Raw genomic sequence first — 17,857 nt, 5'->3', positions numbered from 1 at the left:
ACAGGGTGCTAGCCAGGGTAGCCATACTGGAGGTTCTTTCGGGGGCTATGCGGGTGGCAGCTTTGTTGGTGGTGCCGGAAGTCGCTTGGCTGGTGCTGCAGTAGGGAGCTTTGTTGGTGGTGGTGTTGTTGGCAGGGAACATGGGGGCCATTGGGCCAGTGGAACCAGTGGGGCCAGGCTAGCCATGAGGACCAATGGAGCCATGCTAGCCAACCACTAAGTGAGGGCCTTCTCTCTGCCGGTGAGAAAACAACCATGCAGAACCTCAACGACCGCCTGGCTGCCTACCTAGACAAGGTCAAGGAACTGGAGAATGCCAACGCCGAGCTTGAGCGTAAAATCAAAGAGTGGTACGCAAAGCACCGACCAGCTCCTGGAGAAAAGGACTACAGCAAATATTTCACACAAGTTGAAGAACTTCAAGCTAAGGTGAAGTATCATGTTTGGCTCAATTAATTCCTTATTTTAGACAATGTTCTCACCGGTCAAAACTAATTCCTCAATGTTCTCTGCAAAATGTGACGGTACTTCTTTCTCTTCCCCTTCCTCTTTAAGAGTTTGCCTAATCCTAGATCGACCATATGTCTCTCTATATACTTCTCTTTCTCTCATTTTTATCTATTTCAATCCTAATCTAATTTTAAAAAACTGAACAACTTACCATAACCATTTTCGCGAGAATGCAAAAAGAGGTTTAAACATAAACAACTTTCTATAGCACGTGTAATTAGACCAATGTTCACTGCAATTGATGTGCCCCATCTTCTTGGCAAGCTCCCAAATACACCCGAGTTCCTCTGTATGGCATCAAGTACCTGTTCTGGAACGGTACAGTAAACCTTTTACTCACTGACCTTCTTCTCTTGATTGCAGGATAAAAATCTAGGAATTTAAATCTGGGTTCTAGAAAAACCTGTAAAATGAAAATAACAAAGTTTGAAAGCAAATGTTTAGAGATAAAGTTGTCCGTGATGGTTAAGCATTGTTATGTTTTTTACTATCTGAAGCACATATCACTAAATAAATTGGTACTAATTGATCTAACAAAGCATACATTGCAATCAATGAATACACACTCTTGTGCAGCAAACAGCATACAGCCAGAACAGAAGTTGTAGAGCAGGTGTCTTGCAGTTAAAGAGGTAGGCACTCATAGCATGATAGAAAAGTATGATAATAAAGATAAGTTAAGGGAGAAAACATCAATTTCTTTTCTGGCATGGGTAACTGGAAAAAGCACTGGCTGATAAAAAGCAACAGCAAACCACAGCCGGAGATGCTAGAGTGTGCTTCCCATCCCTGCTCTAACCCAGCACTGGCTGATAAAAAGCAACAACAAACCACAGCCGGAGATGCTAGAGTGTGCTTCCCATCCCTGCTCTAACCCAGCACTGGCTGATAAAAAGCAACAACAAACCACAGCCGGAGATGCTAGAGTGTGCTTCCCATCCCTGCTCTAACCCAGCACTGGCTGATAAAAAGCAACAACAAACCACAGCCGGAGATGCTAGAGTGTGCTTCCCATCCCTGCTCTAACTCAGCACTGGCTGATAAAAAGCAACAACAAACCACAGCCGGAGATGCTAGAGTGGGCTTCCCATCCCTGCTCTAACCCAGCACTGGCTGATAAAAAGCAACAACAAACCACAGCCGGAGATGCTAGAGTGTGCTTCCCATCCCTGCTCTATCCCAGCAGTGGCTGATAAAAAGCAACAAAACAGACAAAATAAACGTTTTCCAATTCAGAATCCTAGCCATTGTCTAACCTTTTTCTGAGAATGACCAGTTGAAAGTCTTACCCAGTTCAGTGTGTTTTCTCCTCTGATCTTGAAGCCCCCAGTTTACCCAGAGGCCACATCACACTGGAGTGCAGCTTCTTTCAACAGCCTCACTCACTGATACACAAAGCCGCAAATAAAATGTTTTCCTTGTAGAAACGTCCCATTTGCCTTACGAGCTAAGGTTTTAGAGAGTAACAGTGAACCTAAAAACATCTCCCCATGACTCTAAACAATTATTCAGACCAAGAACAAACCATCAAGAGAGGAAGCTGTTTCTGGCAGGTCCTTGCAGCTTCTGTGAAATTATAACCTAAGGTTTCACAACCCCCTTTGTACCCAACCCCAGGCTCCTTACGTCATAGATAGTCTTTGGGAGAACTGCTCGTGCAGCAGCTTCGTACACTCGAATATGGAATGTGGCACCGAAACTGATCAAGTGACCCCGAAAAGAGAGAGCGAGTTTGGTCAGCAGACCTTGTTAAGCAGCTCGCAACATTTACTTGCCTTGAGCAGTAAGACTGCTTTAGTTTGCAGTAGCCCTTACGAAGGAAATTAAACTTGTTTACACGTATGAAATTGCAAACTAAATACATATTGTAATTACTTTGCAGGACAACATTAATGTAAACAAATCGCAACAGCTGGGATTGAAAAGCAACTTGAAAAATCATGTTTGCATTTTTTAAGGAAATCTTCGAGCAAAATTCTTAATGTGGCAGTTGTTTTTATTTCCCAACTTCCCAAGGAAGTTCCAATCTCTACCCAACTTTTGAGCTGATTTTAATATGCTAAATTAGTGAATCGTTTACAGGTGATGAGCAGCAGAAGAAGCAGTCAGAAGTCTACGGTTACAGAATTCAACACAGTACTCACTGCAGAGGGCAACAAATGTGAACTGGAATGTGGAATTCAAGTGGGAGAGACTGCAGCCAAATGAAGCGATATTCTGTCTTGTGGCAATTATCACCGGCACTAAGACCACGACGTGCCAAGCAAATAAAGTGCCGAGATGCAGTTTTTCATGTTTGTATTTGAGAGTGACATTCAGCACTTTAGGCAGTAGACTCACCCAGTAGCTCAGCACTCACTCATAAGGGCACCACTTAGTGAGCATAATATGGAACGTTGTAATTGCCATTAACAATAACTGGCCCAACTTGCAGCCCACGTTAAATGTAATATTTTATGAACAAGTAGGCCTTAACTCTCCCTTATGCCATCTTGTGTTTGCAGAGACTAGCAGGCCCAAGTGGCCAAAGCCAGCGTTGTCCTGCAGATCGATAACGCCAGGCTGGCGGCCGAGGACTTCAAACTCAAGTGAGTAAAACACAGTAGTAATGTTTCGCATATGGCTCATATCAACACACGTACAATTCAAATTCAGGCAGCATGGAAGTGCAAGAAACACTGATGCCTCCTAGCAGACCTAAGACCCTTGTCCCCCTATGGCAGAGAACTCACCCACTGGCAGCCATGTTACAAGGGGGTTGTACAGGGGTTTGTGCTTGTAGCTTCTCTTGTGCATTGAAGGCATAGACGCATGACGCGGGTAAGTCATCCATTTTGCTGGCACTGTTCCTAATAAAGGGAGCATTGTCACTTTTAGCTGCTCGCTGTTGAATGATAAAGGTCTGACATATAGAAAGGGCAGGTTCATGCAGAGAACTTGCCCCAGCAATGGGCCTATATCTTCAGCACAGTATTAGCAGCCGGTGACACCACCAGGGCAGGAACTCTTTGGAGCTCCTTCCAATGTCCACACCTTACTCAAGGCATCTATGTCATATGAGATGAACATACTTCCTTACAGTGCCGCATGTTTAATGGATTAATTGCTGCAACATAGCAAAGGAAGGAGCAGTTTGACATGACTACACTTCAAAGAAAATGAGAAATGGAGATAACTCTGGCAGGGAGGAAGCAGACACAGTGCTGTTTGCACCGGGTCCACTGCACCTAGATTTCCAGATTAAATAGATTGGATTGGTACTGATGCGATGTGGCACCAATGTTTCCAGTACCTCACAAGTACAAAAAAAAGATTTTAAATGAATGACCAGTGTAAAAACAACCATTGGTTCGTGCAAATGTTGGTACAGACGCCAGGACAAATTTTCAACTCCAGAAGTAAAATCAAGGTGATAAAAAAGAAACTTGGAAAAAAACTGCCGATGAAAAACGGTACTGCCACTTATGTCATATATGTTGCCATGCTTACCAGTAATTCGTGGATTCAAAATAACCCCCGTATTATGAGTGATTTCCTCTGGAATAGTGAATATCACCCAAAATTATAATTTCCCTGTGTCATTCTCAAATGCTGAGAGAAGTTCCAGGAAAATGTGCTCATGGCGACACCTGTCAAATGTATCCCTGGAAACTCCATAGGTAATTCTGTACATGAAATGTCAACGTCCATCGTAATTCACTATTCAGTTGGTAACGCCTGCCACTGGCCGGTTAGAGACCAAGGGACCACTCAGAATGAAGGTTTATAAAGTGTTCCTTGAGAAAGCCTTGGGATTTTCTGCCCCAAAAGACACTCAAGGATTGTTCCGATAACGTCCACTAAGGCTCGCTCTATCTGTATTCTATCGTAGCTGACCCCGTGTTTGGCTGGGATGAGTAAGACTTGTTGCACCCCACGTATCTTCACCACTAGTGTGACTGTGATCAGACAGAGCCAAAAGAATGGATAGAACATGCTTTATCAAAAGGCCTGAGGCTTTCATTAACATTAACACGTTCCTAGGTATGAGAATGAGCTGAAGCTTCGCCAGAGTGTGGAGACCGACATCAATGGGCTGCGTCGGGTCCTGGACGAGCTGACCCTGGCCAAATCTGACCTGGAGTCAGAGGAGGAGAGCCTGACTGAGGAGCTGGCGGCACTCAAGAAGAACCACGAGGAAGTAAGAGATAGCAATGTGTTTCAGAATGGTCTTGGAGGTGATGAATATGGGATAAACCCAAAATACCCATCATTTTCCGTAACAATCTTTTAGAGGCCTATGAAAGGCACCAAATGTCTACATATACTCCAAATGTCTACATATACTATAGGGCATGGTGGTGCAGTAGGGCTGAGCCCATGCCAGATTTACCGGACAGCTGATGACTATTTAAATTCAGAATATGCTCATTTGTGTTATGAGTATATGCTGCAAATCTGGCATGGATCATAGAGTCTCTTAAACATTTTTATGGGACCCTCAACAGCAGCGCTCGGTCAGTGGCGTACTAGTAAGTGGTGGCATCATCATCTAGTCTGTCATCCACCAGGAGGATGTGTCTCGAACACCAGAGAGAGTGTGGAATCCATGACATAGATACCGTGTTCTATAATTACCTCCTGTTGCAGCGAAAAATGAATTTATTAATGATAAGGCACGGGTAAGGTTAAAAGAAAAAGAGATGTGGGTAGGAAAGAGCCAGATATTCTGCACATCTATATAAACATATGGTCAACATGTTTCAGCCTACTTGTGCCTGTCAAGATCCGTAAGGACCATAAGGTTTGTTTCTTGGATGCCTTTAGTAGGACAGAAGGGACACGGTCACCTGGTCATAGGAGTCGCAGTTATGTTCTTTCTATGGAGATACAGGAGAATTCATGACTCATAGTTGTGTCCCCATAGGTGCGGGGGGGGGGAGAGGGGTGAAGGTGGAAAAGTTACGCTCAGTTGGCGTTGGCTCTTCATGCGGATAACAGTCCCTCACGTCCTGCAGACTCCTTGATGTAGCACGGTGTTTTCTCACTCCTTTTGGTGGCTGTTGATACTCTGTTGGGAAGCTGAGTGGGATACCTTCTTCTCTTTGCTGCTCTCTCCCCCTACCGATATTTGCGATGGATGTTAGATCAACATTAGATACTCCTGTTGTAAAATGTGTTGATTACGCTAGCATGCTGAACATTACTTAGTGGTCAAGTGACAAATAGTAAGTTATTTTTAAATTACAGTACTACAAGCAAAACATTTTTTTACATAACCCAATTTCTATTGTTGATCTTCTATTTTGTACATCTCTAGTATGCAAATTATGTTAAAATTTAAGGGTACTTGTCTTATTTTCTCTTTGTAGGAGATGAAGGCTCTCCAAAGTGATAGTCAAGGAGAAGTCAGTGTGGAGATGCATGCTGTTCCAGGCATAAACCTCCTCGGCCTCCTAGCCAAGACAAGGGAGCAATATGAAAGAACGGCAGAGGAGAACCGCAGGCGGGCCGAAGAGGATTTCAACCTAAGGGTATGGACTCCTCTTTCCACTATGTTCATTGTTGAAACAAAACAGAGAAGACCCCATCAAATAACCCTCATTTGTCTTCCTGAGTGCTGAGCTGAAACAACAGATCTCAACAGGGGTGGAGCAGGTGCAATCAAGCAAGACTGAGGTGTCAGAACTGCGACGGTCCTTGCAATCGCTGGAGATAGAGCTGCAGGCACAACTGGCAATGGTGAGAGAACATGTAGCCCTCAGAAGGCATCCCCACTATTACGAACCCTGAAAGTGTTGTGTAATAACATAAGTCTATTGCCAGTTATGTAATCATATCAATGATTTATGCAACTGCACTTTTTTTCCTCTAAAGAGAAAATGTTTTTCCATCAATCTTGGAGGGTTCACTACTCATTTCCTACTCAGTACAATGACTAACTCCTGCCTTTGACAAAAGTACATCTACAAGTACATGCCGCTCTACCTATGCCGCTCTACCTTTCCCTTCTCTCTTCTTCCTGGATGGATGCCAGCGCCGGGACACTTCCGTTGGAAGTAGCTGCGCGCTTAATAAATATTAATAATAATAATAATAATACAGTCATTTACAGGATGGGACTGGGTTGGGGAAAATTCTGCAAATATTCACAAACTCTCAAGCTTCTGGGTGTTCTGCAATTTTCCAGGGAATCCTTGTCCTTGAATTCCTTCCCAGCCTAGGTATACATTTTACCCATGTGGAATATAGCATCGCAATAGGGTATTAATATACCTGGGGGAATTGATTTTCGAGTGCCAGTCCACTTTTTGTGAATTCCCTTAAATCATACATTTTGCTATTTGCACACACACCCAACTTTGTGAATTGTGCTCAGTGTGTTTATAAACATAGTGATTGTAAGAACAGCCGGCCCATATGAATTCAAACCCTTGTCCTCCACTCGTTAGCACTTTTGGATCATTGTGGTCTCTATCCTTCCCAGTATTCCAGCTTCTCCTTGTATCTTTACCTATGCCTAGGTTAGTTTCCATTCCCATTACTCTTTACCTATGCCTAGGTTAGTTTCCATTCCCATTACTCTTTACCTATGCCTAGGTTAGTTTCCACTCCCCTTTCTCTAGGGTCGGGTGAGTGTTGGAGCACTACCATTCGACAGCCACCAAAACTGCACATTAAATGTCCATAAAGGGTCAAGAAACACAAGAACCCAACTCAGATCCACTGAACAGGCATAGCTGAACAACTGATAGACATTTCACTACACTATGAACAGCTTATGCAAAAGGAAGAGTAAGAATGAGATCCTTTGACCATGAAATCACCAGCAATGTGATGCAGGAACCAAAAAAAAGCAATATTTGTAGACGTGGTTCGTCAATAGGTTTGTTCTCTACTTTCTAACTGTGCCCATTTTGTTGATCGACCAGAAAAGTTCCCTGGAGATGGACTTGGCCGAGACAGAGGGAAACTATTGTTCTCAGCTAGGAGAGCTGCAAGCCAAGATCAGCATCGTAGAGGAGCAGCTGGTCGAGCTCAGGGAAGAGACGGAGCACCAGAGTGACGAGTACAACCAACTCCTGGACATCAAGAGCCGGCTGGAGCAGGAGATTGCGACCTACCAGCATCTGCTCGAAGGCTCAGGCGGGTAAGGAGGTGGAAGCAAGCTCCATTGATGAATTCCTTCACTTCCCTTAGCTAGGCACCCTATGTAGAAGGATCTCACAGTAGAGAAGCATGTGTAGAGTCACAAGGCAGTCAGAATGAGGATAAAGAGGATTCAGCTCTCCTGAAGAAGATTCCCTTCACTTTTCAAAATGCTGTACCAAACCTCCTGTACTGCGTGCAGTTCTGCTGTATGAACATCTGTAACGCGTAGTGTGAACAATAACATCTGCACAGCTGCAAATTTATAAAAAAGTTGTGCTCTGACTTTTGTCGTCGTCGGTTCAAAAAGCCTTTTAAATGCGAAATTACATATGTAACGTAGAGGAATATCATTAAATATTTTGCTTGTACCTTGTTTGCGTCTGGTTTCAGTCGGCAATGGGATTTCATGCAAAGTCAATTTTTGCTACCTCAGCAGATTCTGCTTTTTATGAAAACCTATGAGTGCTTTGTGCTGTTCCCACTCTGCTACATTCCCTCTGCATAGATAACTGAGGGGTTGGTAGACTGTAATGCAAAGCAATTGTGGAGTCTTCTGTTGTCCTCTTCTGACACAAAATACTTTCGTGCATAAAAGTTGATGGTTGCTGCTGTTTGCACCATTTTAAACAACTCTGCACCATACTAGCTCCAGTGATCACTGTTAGTAAATCTATATCAGAGATTATAAAAGTCACTGGGTTGTAACAATGGCTTCCACTGTCTCATCCTTTATCTTTGCTGGGCGGACGGCTCGCTTCATCAATATGGTTGTGTTCATGGTTATATGTAAATCAAATAGGGGGCACTGTTTCAGGGTTTGTGTATGCAGTTTGTCAACACATAGTCCTCACACTTAGGGGGACAAAAGAAAGAGAGGAACAGGGAGAGGAAGAAAGAGAGATGCCAGGTCATGGGGTGGGGAGAGACACAAATTGTCTCTTGTAGCCCTCACACATCCCAAGGGATGTCATGCTTCATCATCGGGCAGTTGCTCCTCGTCGGGCCGGCGGTGCAATACCCTACGGGTCCCTCGAAGGGTCTCTTTGACGGAGATCTTTCAGAGAGCTGCTGATGTATGCATGTGGGTGTGTGGGTAACAGGTTGGGTGTGAGGGACAGTGCGTGAATAGCCTACCCCGTCCGGACGCCTGCTCGTAGGTCAAGGTTACGCATGACAACATGTTGAATGGAATGGGGTAAGCCATGTGAAAATCGAAACTAGGCCACAGTTGCTTCAGTCGCCCCTAGGTCCCGGAATATGCGCAAGGAGTAAGGGCCAGATTTATAGTTTAGCGGATGGCTGCTCCGCCACAACGTAATGGATATCCTGTCCGTCTCATTGCAATTTGCATAGGACAGAATGCACTCTTAATAAGGGGGATGAAATAGCCGTCATATTTGCGATGGAGTAAAACAATCCTTCAAACCCTAAATCAGGTCCTAAATCTTTACTCGACCGCTTGTAGATGAATGAGCAAATGAATGGCAATTTCTAGAGCAGGAACATCTACCCAAAGGGGCGTCTTGGAACTGGAAAATTATTCCAGCCTAAGCGAGAGGTGCCTCCTAGTCAAGAATATGGAAGTGGAGAGAGCCAGGATTTAAGTTGTTTCCTCAAAAGACTGTGATGCGGTTTTCCCTAATCTGCAGAGGAGGGATCTCCACATCTTAGCTGACAGATAAGGGAAAGCTCTTCCGCCCTATATAGTTCGCTTTATTCTGGTATTGTAGGAAGATGGAGTGAGGAGGAGTGCAGAAGGCTCAGCGGTTGATGGTGAAGGAGCTTTTCCAGATAAGGCTTGGCCCTACTTCTGCCAGGCTTCTGTGCATTAGGCAGACTGCCTAAAACATTATTTGCTTATGCACAGGAAACCAATGTACATTTCCAAGGTGGCTGCTGATGGGTGTGGATTTTGGGATGCGGAGCAGTAGCCTAGCTGCTGTGTTTGCCTGAAGGCTCTGTATTAGATACTGGGGGGTGTCCAGACATAGGGCATTTGCTTTATATAGTTTGGAGGCTATTAGTACCTGCACCCCTGTCTTGAGTGAGGCCAACGAAGCTTCTCAGGTGCAACGCTATTGGCTAAACTTACGAGTGAGCATTTTAAATGATTCCTAAGGCAGTGCACGTTGCCCAAGTAGTGAGTTTATAGATTAAATACATGGCTAGGGATTTTAACGTTTTGCTAAGGAAGTATTAAATTGCATTATATTTGTACTAATATAGAAGATGCGTACTTTGAAATGTTGTATAATGTTATTTTAATGTCATGGACGAGTTAAATTGTTGTGCGCATGTCACCGGAGATGTGTGCCTTACTCCCTGTGATGAAGTGTGTCATTCCTTCTGTCCTCAAGAGAGACATTGTTCAAGTGTCAATCTTACAGGCTCTTTACTCAGGACAGTATCATTCATTGTGTTTCTGTAAACAGGCCCTCACTGGTCTCCCAAACTAAGCACCCAGCAGACTCTGGCTCTACAGGATACAGCTCAGGAGGACGCGGCAGTTACAGCGGCACCGGTTCTTCTTCCAAAGGTAAATGTTTCTTGTGATGTCCAGCGCCTACACACCTGTACCCCACTCTCACAATAAACAGGCTCTGACATCACCACTAGCACCCCACACAGTCTCTGACACAAGAGCCACGCCCTGGGTTAGATTCAGCATGTGGAGGTTATCTTAGAGCATGTGACCTAGATTCAGGCTCAGACAGGAGATTTGTAATGCGGATCCCGCATACTGTAAATAAGTTCTTTCCCACATATTGACACGTCCAGATTTTCAATAGGACAAGGTAAGGCAACAACCTTAAGCAGATCACCTTCGGGTGTTACCAAATTACTGAAAACGAACATAATTAAACTGTTTTCTGTGTAGTTTGCTGGTCTCAACTAGACTCCTTTAACTACTGCCCAGGCTTTCAGGTAGAATACAATGATACTGAATTAGACTTATGCTAAACTTTATATTGCTGTGTAGATGAAGGCAGCAAGTTTTTATAAACCTACCTCAATGGACAGTGGACAGCACTTTCCTACTTCTCACTGAGGCCCTAAGCACACTTCAGACGGTCGACCCAACCAATGGAGTGGTCTTTGAATCAGAGAAAGATGGTGGTTGCAGCCCTGCTCTTTCTTTATGGAATACTGCGCCGAGATCTGAATGTCTGGAAGGGGAATGAGCTTCCACAGATGGGGTGTTTGGTGGGAGGCCACCTTGGTGCGATAGGCGTCATACCACTGGCGGCAATCCCTCGTCAAAAGGGACATTCTACACAAAGTCCAGCAAAGTGTGTTACAGTCCAGCACCCAGTAAAACACCTTAGACCTCATCATGAGTTAGGCAGAGCAACTCTACAATCTTAACCTGCTAAACTCCCTTTTAAAGTTAGTACTTGGGTCCGCATACAAATCTACTTCCCTCTCTCTTTGCTAACATGTAGTATGTGTGCCACTCCAGTAATAGGGTACATACAGTGACACATGGGATGTTCAAATTAATCTCGGCCACTGGTAATTACTCGGGCCGCATCCCAACTCATCGTTACTTTGCACACTCTGCCACCTCAGTTTGGAACCAGCATATGCAAATCAGTCTAGATCCTGCTCCAATGGGAACAGTCCAGCCCGAACTGTCAGCCCAGTTCCTCCCTGAACAGGAACACAAGCAACCTAGGACCGTCTCCGACCTGATTATGGCTCATCAGCCCGGTATAGCTTAGTTTCAGTGACACAGTGTGACACAGCGTGCACAGGACCAACGTCTGGGCATACAAGTTCCACTTAGTGAGGTACACTAAAGTATACAGAGATTTATGAATGGGATGCTTGAATTAATCTCAGGCACTGGAATTTACTCGGGCCAAATACCTATCTATTGATATTTTTCACCCCATGCCACCTCAGTTTGGACCCAGCCATTTGCAAATCAGATCCTGCTCCAATGGGAAAAGTCAAACCTGAACTGCCGAGCCAGGTCATCCCTGAAGCGGAACACAAGCAAGCTAGGACTGGTTCGCTCTGGTAGGGCTCACCAACCAGTTATATCATGGTTCCAGTGAGACAGTGTGCATAGGTCCTGTGTCTGGGCTCAATTCCCACATGAAACAAGCCACTTGAGATGCCAACACAAGATATTTTCTATGCAATTTGGGGCCAGATGTACGACCATTGGATGTAGTCCCATTTGCGACTACATTCCCACCCTTTTGAGGAGAGTCACAAAACATTCATACATAGGGCTGCGAGTCGCAATAAAGAAGGAGCGCCCTTGGGATGGCCCTTGCTTATTGCACTATTTTGCGAGTCGCTATTTTTTGCGACTGGCAAATTAGTGTTAGTACATGGCCCACAGGGATTTTGCATGTGCAAACATGTCACAAACCTGTTTGCACAAGCAAAATCCCATCGTACAACTGGCCCTTAGTGCCCTGCAGCAAACAAATGCAAAACAATCTAATAATACAAAATTTCAGGAAATGTTGGGAATTTCACATGGAATTTGGCGATTTCACTGTCGTAATTTACATTTCACCTAGGCCTAATTAATACAGTACACAAAGCCAACTCACTGATAGCAGGGCTGAGTCCTGTTAACTTACAGGTAGCAAATCCTACTGCATGGCTGATTCAAACACCCGTGTTGCCCTACTCTATGGTCCCTGCATTTTAGAACCATCCTAACTTACTCCATATTTTGTTTTTCAGACCCTGCCAGGACAACACGGGTCATAACAATTACAGAGGACTAAGGGCCATATGTATAAAGCAAAATTGCGATCGCAAACGCCGAAATTCGCTGAATTTCGGCGTTTGCGATCGCAATTTTGCTAAGTGGTATGTAGGAAGGCAAATCTGCGTGCAAAATAAGGAATCGCTAAATTTGCGATTCCTTATTTTGCAATTGCATTTAAGGAATCGCAAATTTTGCGATTCCTTAAATGCAATGTTAAAAGCACCAAAAAAGTGCAATTTGGCCTTAAGGAATCGCAAATTACCACCAACTACAGGTTGGTGGTAATTTGCGATTTCTTTCAAAAATGCATATTTTTGCATTTTTCAAAGTGGCATGTGGTGCACACACATGTCCTTAGGGCATGTATGTGTGCCACATGTGCACCCATGCTCGTTTCAGGGGTGCAACAGGGTGTCCTTTTGACACCCTGGCACACTTGAAATTGCATTCTCAATTTGCGATTCTCTAATTGAGAATCGCAAATTGAGAATGTCTTCCCATTCATTCCTGTGGGCCTCTAGGCCCATAGGAATGAATGGGGAGTTATTCCTTAATTGCGAATTGGAATTTGCAATTCGCAATTGAGGAATATGTAGGATTCGCAAAATTATTTGCTAATCCTACCTACATTCCGTTTTGCAATTCTCTAATTGCGATTCCCTAAAAATTGCAATTAGAGAATCGCAAAACACGTTTTACCTACATATGGCCCTTAGTTGATGGCAAACCGGTCAGCACGAAAAGACAGGTACATGACCATCAATGAATCTTGAGGAGGAGTTGAATGTTGCAGACCCAGCCGATGGAACATGTGAGGAAAGGATTCCAAATAATGGAGAACATCAGAATTACTATACGCTTTCTGGACTGCTTTGCACTTTATCCACATGCTTAAATTAGAGCTCTGGTGTACTACTCTCTTAACAGGAGCGCCATTTTTGATTTTCACCTTGAAAAAGATCATCCTAGTGCAGAACTGGTGACATCACAGGTTTGAGCAGGTGCCACAACAGAGGGTACTCAGTTTATGGATGTCACTAAGTTTCAAATTGAATCACACATAGTTACTGGTGAATGTATTATCAATTGAAACCATCGTGACAATGCATTATTATCACTGGAAGATATTGCGAAAGAGGGTACAAGAACCTTCCATCCGGAAGCGTTTGCTGTGCTGTTCCTATTCAATCCACTATAGTGTGTTTCTTTTTTAGGTTGTGGGGATGGTCTCCTTTTTACACCTGCTTGCCTTTTTGTTCATTTCAATAAACGTTCTCTTTCATGCAATGTACAATATGTCTTTTAATTCATTTGTGTTGCTTAAACTATCTTCTTTCCAAGTTTAAGAGATTTTTTGCTTCAGAACTTCTTTGCCAATTAACAAAGTTGTATTTACAGCAACGCTGACTTTAGTGGCAGAAGGAGCTATGAGGACACAAGATGATTTGAGGGATAAATAAATGGATGGATGGTTGGGATAGGTTTATATAACACACAATCTATATTGTGTCATTTTATGCTGCTCTCCATTATAGTCTACCAGCGATAAAGTGTTCATTAAGGTAACAATTCATTTACAAGGAGGGATTTGATTATAGATTGGTATCTGAGATAGTGGATCTCCTGACTAGTAGATCCCTGGAAAGGCATTCTAATATCTGAGACCTACACAAGAGAAAGTCCCTCTGACACCTAATGATGAAGAGCACATTTCTTTCAGTCAGAGTGTAGTTGTCTGGTGTGGACTTCAGGGTGAATTAGGAGAATCAAATATCCCATCCACGGCTTTGGCAACATTTTTTAGATCAGAAATAGGATTTTGAAATTAAGATTGTCTTGAGTTTGTAGTTGGTGTAAATATTTGCTACTATAGATTGTGATCAAAATTATGTCTAATCATGCCACCAGATTTTGAGTTGTTCACGGATGCCTGCAAAGTTCCTCATTATGAGTGGCCAGGGAGCGTTTGAGGTAACAATCGCACCAGATGAAAACCATTATTTCAGAGTTGAGAACTTACAAGGTGTGATAAATACCACTAATTACAAATTGCTCCACTGAAAATGGAGAGTGACGTGCAGAATCATGCACTTTAGCACCCCTAGTAAATTTCAGCAGGACTGACTTGCCAAAAATTACCTGTGGAGAAATGTGAGGATGCAGAAATTGATGCAAAACCAATCATTCTAATCTCTTTGCGAAGTGGTGTTGGTTGATATTGAGAGGGGAGGATATGTAATATCAGCTGCAGAAGAGAAGGTTGCAAGAAAATGCTTTGTGTCGCTTCACCAATCTGTGCTTTCAACTCCAAGTCACTAATTTTACTCCCAAGTTTTTAACATTGTGCCTAGGCTTGGGAGCCTGATCAAGTAGTCCAGGTGCAGCACCTCTAATGATAGTGTTGGAGAGTTTGCTTTTTAGGCTGAAACAACCAGCTGGCATTCATCCAGTTCTTGTTTTGAGCAGCACAGTGTTGTAGATTTTCATACTTTGTCTGGTCATTAACTTAGATCTGAAGCAGTTTCATTGGCGTAGAACAGAAACAACAGCCTTTGATGTCTGGTCAAGTTTAGAAGAGGCTGGTTGAATACATTAAGCAAAACTAATGACAGTGTCCAGCCCCACAGCTTTGGCATCTTGAAGTGGGGTAAAGATCTTTGTTTCACTGTCTACACAGGATCCGACAGTAAAGAGTGTAACCACCATAACTCAGGTTTTTTTAGCCCACAAACATTGAGCAGCTGTGTCAACAGCAACCTTTGTTCCACAATCTTAAATGCTGCAGAGAGATCCAGTAGTGAGTCGTAAAGTCCCCCCTAACCCTTCAGAGATGGTGACCTGACAATAACATACAGTCTATCGAAGAAATGAATCAAGAAGCTTTGTTTAAAAGTACCTTGCCAATAATTTTCAGGTAGCACTTGCACAGCTATTATACCTTGGACCAATTATGTTATGTAGCAAATATACTGATGAGATGTAAAAAAGAAACAAGGATAGGCTGGAAAGGCTCTCTTACTCCTTCTTACCATAGTCAATGCCATACTCAATCAAGGCATCTTCCCAGAAGCTCTCAAGATAATCTAGATTTTTCCACTCCTAAAAAAACCTACACTAGACGCTCATGATCTCGCCAACCACTGGCAATCAATCACTCACCTACCATTCATTGGCAATGTTAGAAATGGGGTATCTAGTTGGAAGAGGTAGGTACCTTTGTCCAAAAAGGACCCTTGCTTCTAGTCAGGGTAAGGGGGATAAACTTCTAAAATAACCCCTGCTCACCCCCGTGGTAGCTTGGCACGAACAGGCTTATCTCTGAGGCAGTGTGTAAAGCATTTGTGAACACATACAGTAATACAGTGAAAACACTACAAATGGACACCAAACTGGTTTAGAAAAATAAGTAATCTTTATCTATACCAAACAGAACCCAAAACAACAAAGATCCCCAATACAGTAATAAAAGTATGACTTTCAAATGGTAGAAATAGTTCAGTTCAGAGCAAATTGCAGATGCAACACTTTTCACACAAAGTACCTTGGATGCATCATGCAAACAAACAAAAAGGGTGGCAAGGAAGGTGATGCATCGGTTCCTTACACTCAGGGAAGGTGATGCATCAGTTCCTTGCTCCGGGGGAGGTGATGTGTCGGTTCCTTACTGCTGCGCCAGGGAGGCGATGTGTCGGTTCCTTACCAGAGAGGAGGTGATGCATCGGTTTCTTACTGCGTGGGGAGGTGATGCGTCAGTTTCTTACTGCGTCCCCCAACAATGCAAAAGACTTAGCGCCTCGATGCGACAATCTGGGATGATGCATGGATTCTTGCAGCCGCACAGCAGAGCTTGCGTCGGAATCGATGCAATGATCTCGGACTTTGGACTCAATGCGCCGCGGAAGGTGCTGCAACGTTTTTTTCAGCAATGTATCGGAAACAGATACGGATGCTTCACGCTTCTCAGTGCTGCATTGATTGTCCAGCTCCCAGCGGAAAACAGTCTCTAGAGGTTCAAAACAACAGCAGGCACCTCTTTGCAGGTCAGAACTCCTAGCAAGGCAGTTCAGGGAAGCTAGTGGTGAAGTCTTTGTGTCCCTGAGACTTCAGAACAGGAGACAAACTAAGTTTCAAGCCCTTGGAGATCTTCTTCAAGCAGAGGACATAGCAAACAGCAAAGTCCTATTCTACTTACCTTGGCAGCAAGTAGCCACTGCAGGCTAACCCCAGACAGCAAATAGCACAGGGACAGTATTCCTCCTCAGCTTCTCCGGCTCTTCTCCCTGGCAAAGGTTCCTCTTGATTCCCAGAAGTGATCTAAAGTTCTGGGCCCCAATATTTATACTACAAAATCCTTTGTTTTCTGGTGGCAGAGAAGCCCTGTGCTAGGTCAAAACCGGTTCTGTCCTCTCTGGTGCAGCTTCCTGGCAGGAGGTGGAGACAGCATTGTCCTTGGCAGACCAGGCCCATTCAGGTGAAAGGAAATCTCCTGACCCTACTCTAAATGCAGCCCAGGTCTATTCAGCCAAGCTCTGACTTATCAAGCTCTCTGGAGCCACTGCTCCTCCCCGGCCCCTCTCATCTAAAACATGCAATACACAAACCTAGCAGAGGCACAGTGGATGGCTAAGCAAGTAAATACCCACTTTCTAAAAGTGGCATTTTCAAACATAGAATGTAAAAATCACCCTCACTAAAAGATGCATTTTAACATTTTGAGTTCAGGCATACTAAACTTTATTTTGCTACCTTGTTCTCAGGGGTAGTTATGTTTATAAGATGTTATAAGCAAACATCTCACTCTATCCTATGGTAGCCTTGCAATAGGGAAAAATGAAATTGGAAGTATTTCACTATCAGGACATGCCACACACACCAGGGTATGTCCTACATTTCACATACACTGCACCCTGTCAACAGGGGTACCTTGGGCCTACCTTAGGGGTGACTAACATGTAAGAAAAAGGAAGGGTAGGGCCTGGCAAGTGGGTGCACTTGCCAGGTCAACGTGGCAGTACTAGACTGCACACAGGCTCTGCAATGGCAGGCCAGAGTTACATTTACAGGCTGCTTATGTGGATGGCACAATCAGTGCTGCAGCCCACTAGTTGATTTACAGGCCCTGGGCATACACAGTGCACTGTACTAGGGACTGACTAGTAAATCATATCAGACAATTATGGAAACACCAATCCATACATACAATTTACAGGGAGAACATATGCACTTTAGCACTGATCAGCAGAGGTAAAGTGTTCAGAGTCATAAAACCAAAAAAAACTGGTCAGAAACAGGAGGCCAAAAAGCAAAAGGAATAGGGATAAACCCACTGAAAAATCCAGGTCTAACAGGCAAGATCATTGAAAAAGCAGACCATGTTTAGTTCCAAGACCATATCAGTGCTAACCATTTCTGCACGGCTGCCAGTTTGGCTTCATATCACAAAGCAGCATGGCAACTGCTACGTTACATATTACAGGCGAT

The 17,857-nt window shown here is 43.8% G+C and overlaps 1 protein-coding gene across 1 annotated transcript; it reads left to right on the top strand.

Annotated features, from left to right (window-relative positions):
* Window positions 1-255: 255 nt before the first annotated feature.
* On the top strand, window positions 256-12,425 carry LOC146869249 (keratin, type I cytoskeletal 13-like). The gene is made up of 8 exons (XM_085632867.1): window positions 256-429; window positions 3,022-3,098; window positions 4,534-4,690; window positions 5,862-6,022; window positions 6,105-6,231; window positions 7,422-7,639; window positions 10,074-10,177; window positions 12,349-12,425. The coding sequence occupies exons 1-8, from the start codon at window positions 256-258 to the stop codon at window positions 12,390-12,392; spliced, it is 1,062 nt and encodes a 353-aa protein (XP_085488993.1). The 3' UTR covers window positions 12,393-12,425.
* Window positions 12,426-17,857: the final 5,432 nt, after the last annotated feature.

The sequence above is a fragment of the Triturus cristatus genome, chromosome 1_1 (genome assembly GCF_964204655.1).
Source record: "Triturus cristatus chromosome 1_1, aTriCri1.1, whole genome shotgun sequence".
NCBI classification, from domain to species: domain Eukaryota; kingdom Metazoa; phylum Chordata; class Amphibia; order Caudata; family Salamandridae; genus Triturus; species Triturus cristatus.
The sequence above is the reverse complement of the archived record's forward strand: the minus strand, read 5'-3'. Positions and strand labels throughout refer to the sequence as shown.

What these genes read in the sequence shown, in the direction of transcription:
- LOC146869249 (XM_085632867.1), top strand. Translation starts at nt 256, where the DNA reads ATGCAGAACCTCAACGACCGCCTGGCTGCCTACCTAGACAAGGTCAAG. An exon ending in GCCGAGGACTTCAAACTCAA is followed by an intron (nt 3,099 to 4,533) that starts GTGAGTAAAACA and finishes ACACGTTCCTAG; the next exon opens with GTATGAGAATGAGCTGAAGC. An exon ending in CACCGGTTCTTCTTCCAAAG is followed by an intron (nt 10,178 to 12,348) that starts GTAAATGTTTCT and finishes TTTGTTTTTCAG; the next exon opens with ACCCTGCCAGGACAACACGG.